This window comes from Labeo rohita, chromosome 10, assembly GCF_022985175.1.
Source record: "Labeo rohita strain BAU-BD-2019 chromosome 10, IGBB_LRoh.1.0, whole genome shotgun sequence".
NCBI classification, from domain to species: Eukaryota; Metazoa; Chordata; class Actinopteri; order Cypriniformes; family Cyprinidae; genus Labeo; species Labeo rohita.
In genome coordinates this window covers 22,855,448-22,864,823 of record NC_066878.1, presented here as the reverse complement: position 1 = coordinate 22,864,823, position 9,376 = coordinate 22,855,448, and the positions used below count along the sequence as shown (strand labels likewise).

General features: G+C 35.9%; 1 protein-coding gene across 7 annotated transcripts in view; it reads right to left on the bottom strand.

Moving 5' to 3' along the window:
• Positions 1 to 3,762: 3,762 nt before the first annotated feature.
• The window catches only part of carm1l (coactivator-associated arginine methyltransferase 1, like), a 35,008-nt gene continuing 29,394 nt past the window's right edge, over positions 3,763 to 9,376 (bottom strand). For 4 of the 7 annotated variants that reach the window (XM_051120543.1, XM_051120546.1, XM_051120547.1 and 1 more), the window contains 5 exons: positions 9,245 to 9,330; positions 8,625 to 8,714; positions 8,407 to 8,544; positions 7,640 to 7,729; positions 3,763 to 3,982 (listed from right to left, as the gene is read on the bottom strand). In XM_051120543.1, the coding sequence (XP_050976500.1) occupies positions 3,973 to 3,982; positions 7,640 to 7,729; positions 8,407 to 8,544; positions 8,625 to 8,714; positions 9,245 to 9,330 (414 nt within the window). In that variant the 3' untranslated portion in view covers positions 3,763 to 3,972. Of the gene's footprint in view, positions 3,983 to 7,635; positions 7,730 to 8,406; positions 8,545 to 8,624; positions 8,715 to 9,244; positions 9,331 to 9,376 lie in introns of those variants that run through there. The other 3 variants (XM_051120545.1, XM_051120548.1, XM_051120549.1) reach the window with 2 other exon arrangements.

The window sequence follows — 9,376 nt, the reverse complement described above, 5'->3', positions numbered from 1 at the left end:
GGAACAGGGTTGATCACCCCTGCTTTAAAGGCTTACACACTCAACTGTCTGCGAAATGGAGCTTTGTGCTCTTGTATCCTACCGCTCTCATTCGGCACAAATCCAAATATTTCATAATATTTCCATATTTGCAATGCATCCAAATGCTAAAGTATTATTTATTATGTAAATTATAGGCTTTGTACTTCAGTCGCGTTCTAACGGTGACACAGTGAGGCGGACGGGCTGATGTTTGGTTCACTGTGTTTTATTTTGATAAAGTACCAACTGCGCTGTCAAGTTAGCAATACTAGAAACCTGGAACTGATACGTTTTGTGTGCACCGGTTCGATTACTTCAACTTTCCTTATACAAGCAAAACCAACTTAAACAAAAAACAAATAGAATGTCGCTTTCTGCCATTTGACTTTCCTTTCTGTCACAAAACTGAACTGAAACTCAGCAAATATAGCCTTCGTTACGTGTCGCACTGTTTTTTCCCTTGTCTATCATTTAACTAATTTAAATATATTTCAAGTATTTATTCCTTGTATGTATATATGTAACGTTACTGCAGATTTTATAGCCTATATATGACATTAATTTGATATAATACTTAGTATTTTCACATGTAGGTGGAAAATTTTTTTAATTTTTACTACTGCCTGTTTAAAGCAGGGGTGCTCAACACTGTTCCTGGAGATCAACCTTCCTGCAGAGTTCAGCTCCAACCCTGACCAAACACACCTGAACCAACTAATTAGGATCTGAAGAAGCACTTGATAATTACAGACAGGTGTGATTGATCAGGGTTGGAACTAAACTCTCCAGGAAGGTTGATCTCTAGGAACAGGGTTGGGCACCCCTGCTTTAAAATAAATGAAAAGAAACCTAGCATATTAGATTTTTTTTTTTCTGTTGTACTGAAATCGTATCGAACTGTGACCCTTGAACCAAGGAATGTACCGAACCGCGACATGTGTACAGTTACACCCCTAATATATATATATATATATATATATATATAATAAATCACGGGAACCTAGTGAGTACTCTGTGTCTGGCCAGAGGAGAACTGGCCCCCCGACTAAGCCTGGTTTCTCCCAAGGTTTTTTTCTCCATTTGTCACCGATGGAGTTTTGGTTCCTTGCCGCTGTCGCCTCTGGCTTGCTTAGTTGGGGACACTTTCTCTTCACATTTATTGTGGAGAGATATTGTATTTTATTTTATTGTATTTGATTAACTACCTAAATATATATATATGCATATATATATATATACATTCTATAAGCTATTTAAAAAACAAAAATATACAGTATAATACATATAAAAATATAATAAAATATAAACAAATAAATATAAAAAATATAAATATATAAAAAATGTAAAATAAAAAAAAAATATATAATAAATATATAAGCTCTTTGAAAAAACAAATAAATATATATATATATATATATTAGGGGTGTAATGGTACACAGATGTCACGGTTTGGTATGTTCCTCGGTTCGAGGGTCACAGTTTGATACGATTTCGGTACAACAGAAAAAAAAACAAATCTAATATGCTAGGTTTCTTTTCGTTTATTTTAAACAGACAGTACTACAAATTAAAAAAATTTCCACCTACATGTGAAATACTAAATATATCAAATTAATGTCATATATAAAATCTCCAGTACATATATACATACAAGGAATAAATACTTGAAATATATTTAAATTAGTTAACTGATAGACAAGGGAAAAAACAGTGCGACACGTAACATAGCCTATATTTGCTGAGTTCCAGTTCAGTATGAGGAAAGTAATCGCGCCGATGCACACAAACGCAGAAACATACCAGTTCCAGTCCTCCAGCATTGCTAACTTGACAGCGCAATTGGTACTTTATCAAAATAAAACACCCAGCCCCCCGCCTCAATGTGTCACCGTTAGAACAGACTGAAGTACAAAGCCTATAATTTACATAATAAATAATAGTTTAGCATTTGGATGCATCGCAAATATGGAAATATTATGAAATATTTGGATTTGTGCCGAATGAGAGCGGTAGGACACAAGAGCACAAAGCTTCATTTCGCAGACAGCTGAGTGCACAAGTCTTTAAAGTAACGTTATAGTCCTTTGTCAGTGAAAGAGGCGTTCACAATCAGCACATGATTACTGTCTAGTGGGCTTTGTTTTCAAGTGCGCAACTCCTGGCATTCGCTGTTCTCCTGCCGGCGGTTATCAAAAGCGCTGCAGTACTGCGGGCGCCCCTTCTGGATTGAGGGGGAATTGCCTGTATTCGTTGTAAGGCCTCATGCACTGAACTGAGATGTCCATACCGTGACGGTGACCCCTAATATATATATATATATATATATATATCAAATAAAATATATACATTATATAAGCTATTTGAAAAAACAAATATATACAGTATAATACATATAAAAATATAATAAAATAAAATATAAACAATCAAATATAAAAAATAAAAATATAAAAAAATGTAAAAAAAAAAAAAAAAAATATATATATATATATATATATATAATAAAACATATTTACAGTATATATAATGAATATAAAAATATATAAAAATAAATATACATAATCAAATATACACGCATAACTTATTTGAAAAAAAATAGATATATACATTATAATAAATGTAAATAAATATAAATAAATATATATAAAAATAATATATATATATATATATATATATATATATATATAAATAATAAAAAATATTAAAAATAATAAATAAATAAATTTATAGATTTATCTTTGTGTGTCCGTGTCTGTCTTTTAACTGTCATTTAAAAAAAAAAAATGAATCTACAATAAAGAAAAGGAAAAATATGTATAAAATGTAGTTAAAAAAAATGTGCCAAATTTTAAGAAACACAATTTTTTATTCACAATTTTCAAGGAATGTTTGTCCAAAAAAATGGTTGTTGAAACTTTTAAAAATGGTTTAAAGTGCAATTTTTTGAAAATTGTACCGTCACCATATCTGTGAATTATGCATGTGTATTACGTGTTGTTTTGTGTGCAAGCACGTAGTGTTTCTTTGAAAAGTCACATTGCTAACCTAATCTACACCACCTGCCATGCAGCGTTTGTAGTGGTTTTCACGGATCTGTGTGACCGAGGATCATTTTGACAGCGTTGCTGTCTATACACCAAACATAAACCCTAAGGAAAAACCTTTTTGAGAAATAATTTTGAAACAAAACTAACCTTATCTTACCCTTAATCTTATCTTATTGTATCATGTCTGATATTTTGAGACTTACTGACTTTGTCTTTGTGTAATGTACAATTCTGGTAAGTATGAGGACTCGCTTGTAAGTGACTTTTAATTGAATCAAGTAAGATGCACCTCAAGTCACACTTACATGTTGCTCATCTTTCACATACTTCCTCTAACCCTTTCTTTATGCATAAGTGCTTTCACTGTATCTCTTTGGCAGTCATACCATATAACAGACAGTTAAGCTGAAGAGTCAAAGATTGTTGCAAAGGTGTGTATGTTTGGAGAAAGACCCCAGAAGAATTAGACTTTTTTTTACTTTCATTGACAAGAAGAAAGTTCTCAAACTTTTTAAATCTTCAAGACACTTAATAATATTTGTACAGTGAGAAAAAATAGGGCTTAAAACAAAACCCTGAGGCATGCCACAGGAAAAAAACACAGGAGGAGATGAATGGTTAGAAAAATGTTCAGGAACCTGTCTAAAAGATAGGTAGGAAATCATTGTAAAACTGTTTATAGCTGATTATAGCTATGAAAATAAGACAACTTCACTCAGTCACCTTGTTTTTATTAACAAATATCATATATCACATATCATATATCACATGCTCACAGAACCTTCATAGATTCAGATCTGAAAATTATAATCTGTGCAGTAATACTGTATATTTATTATCTGCAATGTTGAGCGATAGACCTGCAGTCTTCATTTAGGCTGATCTGAAAAATGATGAGAATGAGGATTCAGGCGTACCTGTAAAAGACAGAGAGAGATCACACTTAAATATTCAGTACAGCTTTTCAACTTATTAAATCATGAATTGTATTAACTGAAAGTTTTCCAGCAGCCGCAGAGGTTGATATAATAAACTTAGTTGTGTATGTTTGGAAGATTGAATAATAGCTGTATGTTTCAGTGCCTATATATTCATCCCTATACTTTGTCTGAAATTCGTCTTGTACATCATCTTGTGCTTCATCTGAGCAGTACAAATGCCAAGTGCTTTTATGCCAAAAGCAAAGAAAAATGACTGCTTCACTACAACATCCCATGACATTAAAATCATTCAGATGGAGACATTCTCTCATCTCTTACTGGTGAAGACAAATATCTCTTAAAAATAAATAAATTAGTAATTAATATGATAAAGAAGAATACATGATTATATGTTTAAATGGAATAAGTAAATGATAAATGATTATGACTAAATTAGTATCAATTAATAAATTAATATAAAAACAAAGAACATAAAACACAGTACAGATGTATGTATGGTTGTTCTCTTGAAGCAACACACAGGTTGCTATTGAGATCCTTCAAACTGAAATACCTGAATAAAGCCCAAATGGTTGTAATTAAAAAACTGTCACTCCCATTTTTTTAAAACAGACATAAAAATGCACTATCCAGACTTCAATTTTTATAATTCATGAATGAAAACATTTGTAATATGATTTTGATGTACATTTTCCGTGGTAATGCAATGTCTGATTTTAAAATGCCTTTCAAAGGAGGAATTTTGAGATTTTAAGTTTTGAACTGATATATAATTTCTTATGATTTCTATTGCGTGATAGGGCAATATATTAATCTAGTATTTTTCCTACATAATTTCTATCACAAAAATATGGTAAAATATCTATTTAGGAGTCTTAGACCGTTCCAACAATGTATAGTTTGTCATGATTAGATTAGGATTTATTTGTAATATGGAGAAGTAAACGTAGGCGTCCCACCTGGGGGACGGTGACAGTTAAAGGGTTAAGACAACGTCTTAGTTAACAGAATTACAATGATCATGAAAAACCTGCAATTCAGTGAATTTTAAAATTGTGATTTCCATTTATGGACATAAATGAATAAAATCTTAAAATCCATGGAAATTTCTGTGAATTTAATTCTATTTACACATTTATTTTTTACTCATTTTTGATCAGAAAGAGTGTAACTCTATAATGGGGATCTAGGGACGGTAGCATAAAAGGTTTAGACTAGTCTTAAAAGCTAGTCATGTAATGTTTTTCTGTAAGGCTGGTCAAAATTTGTAAAATTCGGTTACATTAAAAGTCTAAGTTGAATCCAAAATATAAGACTGATTAGCCCTTGGCTAATTCCAAGTAGGTCAGACTAGTTCTTAAGACACTGTCTTAACATAGAGACTAAGTTTATGCAACTGGCCTTTAGACTTAAATATGATTGTAGAGACATTAACACAGGCCTAAAGACAAAAACAAATGGAGTATCTGAAAATAACTAAAATTACTTGGTTAATAACCTTCCTGTAATTTATGTGTCCTTGCTGCGTAGGGTAAGTGTACCCATGAAGCCCATCAAAATCTAAGTTTATTTTTAAGTCTATGTTTTTAATTGATGGACTGGAGTGGTGTGGATTACTTGCATTGTTGCCAAGTGTGTGGGAATTGGGCTACTTTAACACTGCTGCTGCGGGTTGTTTTTCATGTCTGCAGGTTAAAGCGACCCCAATAACGTAATATTTAGCCCTGGAATTCTACCAGGGGCATCCCAGCAAAAAACCCTGTGTATTTTACCCCCTGGAATTTTTATCGGGGGACCCCCATTGAAACGCAATTGAGCTAGTTTTGAGTAGCAGTTGGGCGTTTTGTTGTGAAAACCTGGCAACCCTGATTACTTGTGGATTATTGTGATGTTTTTATCAGCTGTTTGGACTGGTTGACATGTCTATTCAGCATCATGTGGAAATCTGGGACTGTGCCTGCTGATTGGCAGACAGATGTGTTGGGTTCCAGGGTGTGTTCCAGTTATAGAGGGATCACACTCTTCAGCCAGCCTGGGAAAGCCTATGCCAGAGTACTGGAAAAGGGAATGTAACCGGTTGACCAGTGGACCAGCTTTTTACCCTGGCAAGAATCCCTGGAGGAAGCATGGGAGTTTGTTTATCCAATCTAAATGTGTTTTGTGGCTTTGGAGAGGCTTATGACATTTTCCCTGGGATCACTTGTAGGGGGCGCTCTGGGAGTATGGTGTGCCGGGGTCACTAATTAATGCTACTTGGTCTCTATATAACTGGTGTGAAAGCTGTATTCATGTTCTCAGCAGTAAGTCAGCCTTGTTCCCAGTGAGTGCTGGATAGTGCAAGGGCTGTTCCTTATTACCGATCCTGTTTGTGATATTCATAGATGGGATCTCAAGGCGAAGCCAGGGGTACGAAGCCAGTTTGCCCAGTTCGGATGTCTTAGGGTGGCATTCCTGTTTTTTGTGAATGTTGTCGTCCTGAAGGCTTCAATGGGCATGTACTTGGGTAATTCTTGTCCGAATGTGAAGCAGCGGGTCAGCATCTCCAAATCTGAGGCTATGGTTCTCAGCCAGAAAAGGGTGTATTGCCTGCATTGGTTAGGGAGTAAGTTATCCCAAGTAGTTCAAGTTCCGTGGGGTCTTGTTCACAAGTGAGTGTAGGTTGGAGCATCAACAGGTGGATTGTCAGGTGGCAGCAGTCGTGGTGAAGAGAGAGACAAGCCAGAAAACGAAGCTCTTGATTTGACCTATGGTCATGAGCTCTAGGTTGTTGGTACAATCAGTTGAAATGAGTTCTCTCTGCAGGATGTCTGAGAGACAGGGTGAGAAGATCAGACATCTGAGAGAGACTCAGAGTAGAGACGCTGCTTTCCTGAATTGAACGGAGCCAGTTGAGTTAGTTTAGAGATCTAGTCAGGATTCCTCCCGGACACCTTCCAGTGGAGGGGTTCTGGAGATTTCCATCTGGAAAGAGACTCTGGGGCAGACCCAGTACAAGCTGGAGAGATTCCATCTCTCAGTTGGCCTAGGAACGCCTTGGGATCACCCAGAATGGGCTGGAGAAAGTGGTCTGGGAAAGAGACATAAGGGCGTCCCAGGGCCTGCTGCAACTGCGACCCAGTCCTGGATAAGCGGTGGAAAATGGACTGGTGGATGAAAGTTTGGGCTCTCATTCTGACTGCACCCATTCACTGCAAAGGATCCATTGGTGAGCAATGGATTGAATGCTACATTTCTCCAAATCTGTTTCCAAAACAAACTCTACATCTGGGATGATCTGAGGGTGAGGACATTTTCAGCAAGTTTTCATTCATGGGTGAACCATTTCTACTTTTCATGTCATTGTTGGGTGCAAAGAAGGCCAAAGATTTCCACAGAATACACTGAAGAATTGGAAAGCTTGTCATTGCAAACATGCTTAGTCTTTTGTGTGTTTACTGCCTTTCACTGCCGAATTCTGCAGGTTTTCCCCTAATTCATCTATCTGGACCTGCTCATAACAACAAACTAATTATATTTAAATGGTGTGACTCAAAATGACGTTTCTTGTTTCTCCGTCTGGGACATTAGTTAAAACTGTGGAAGACAACTGTAGGCTTTCTAAGCTTTCATAACCTGATTTTCTGTGGTGCTTACCGAAAAAAAGGATTTTTCAAATCCAATGAGTTCCCAGATTTAAATCCAGACTGATCAACCACAGCAGTGATGTGAATGTCATAGCTTTGTCTATAAAAAAAGAGATTTACAGTTAAACAAAATATTGTTGCAAGGTTATACACTACCAATCTATATATAATCCTGACTCTAACGGTAAATTCACACGGGGCGTCGGCATCAACCTCTGACGGAGGGCTGGCTGTAATGACAGAAGCCAAACACATTACTTTTCTGGTGTTGCATAAACGCGATTGGCTAGTGTCTGCACTAGTACATTTGCATAAGGCTATCTGATTGGCTAACACCTGCATTGCCACTTCAAAAGTTCTGCCGCAAGCAACGCCAGTGACGTAGACGTCACCCCATTCAAAGTAAACGAGAGGTGTTGATGCTGATGCCCTGTGTGAATGCACCGTAATGGTTTATGCATTATTGCTTTAATTTAGCTTGTACAATTACAGAAAGGGTGGACACTTTTTGGACAAGACATTTGTGGTTTGTTTAAAACGTTTGTAATATATAGTTCCTATCGCTAATTGATCCAGATTAGGCTGTGTGTTGTTTGGTAACGTGAAAAAATTGACTCATTGGCTGGTTTGAAGAGAAGAAATGAATGGACTCTTTTTAAATGTAATTCAATGCAAAAACAATATTTGTTATGGTTTCCCATAAACATCTACAGTATTTACCCTGCTATATTTGACTTCCGTGTTCTAGACCTGCAAATTAGAAAAAGTTAGTCATACCTCTTGTTGGCTATTAGTTGAACCTGTCCAGATAACGTCTGTCCCATTTTGGCGAACAGAGGGGTCTGCAAAAGACAGCGCACCTGATACCAGTGAGTCAAAGGTTCATTTGGAGCAGTGGACAGCCATACTGTCATCCTGTACAAAACAACACAGTTGTTAATACTTTCAAGCATGTTGCATTCAGACACTTCTCCTTTCATAATTGTGATTCTCACCTTGAGCCAACAAAGGCCACATCAAACCAAAAAGCAAGTCCATGAATCAGCCCTGACTGCAGCAGTTTGAAGACAAATGGAATTTCCAACCTGTGAATTGCATACATACACTACAAATATTAAGACACTGCTGTAGGTCATACATTTTCAAGTATATCCTACAAACTTTTAAACAGATTGTACCTATATTTGGCACAAATCATCTTAAGATCATGCTGGTCAAAAATTCTCACAAGATTTTTTAATTTTTGTAAAGAGTAGTAAAGAGGCTGTATACTTGCATTGACTTTGCTTTATTCTTACAAGACCAGTTTAGTAACAGCCATTCCATAAGTTTGTCTAACCTGAAATCAACCACCACTCTCCAGAAAAATCTTAACATATTTGCTAGAAAAGTTGCTAAAAAAAGGTTTTATATATTGAAAAAGGTGCACTTATTTTTGGCACTGCTAAGAATCCCAAAAACATTTACAGTGATGCACACTGACATAAAATTAAAAGTTATAAACTGAAAATTACAATGGTCATTCTACTCAACGACATTTTCTAGAAATGTGCATGCATTAGTGTGCTTGAGCCCATCATTTCTGCATGCTGCTATATTTTAGTTTTCTCTGTACCGGTGTAAATCTTCCTCTTTTGCCTCCAGAAAGTTGATTGTGTATTTTACAGACCTGGCCATGAGAATCTGCATTTCGAATGTGTCCTGAAACACAAAGACATTGCAGTCTTCTCTGACAACAGTATGAAGC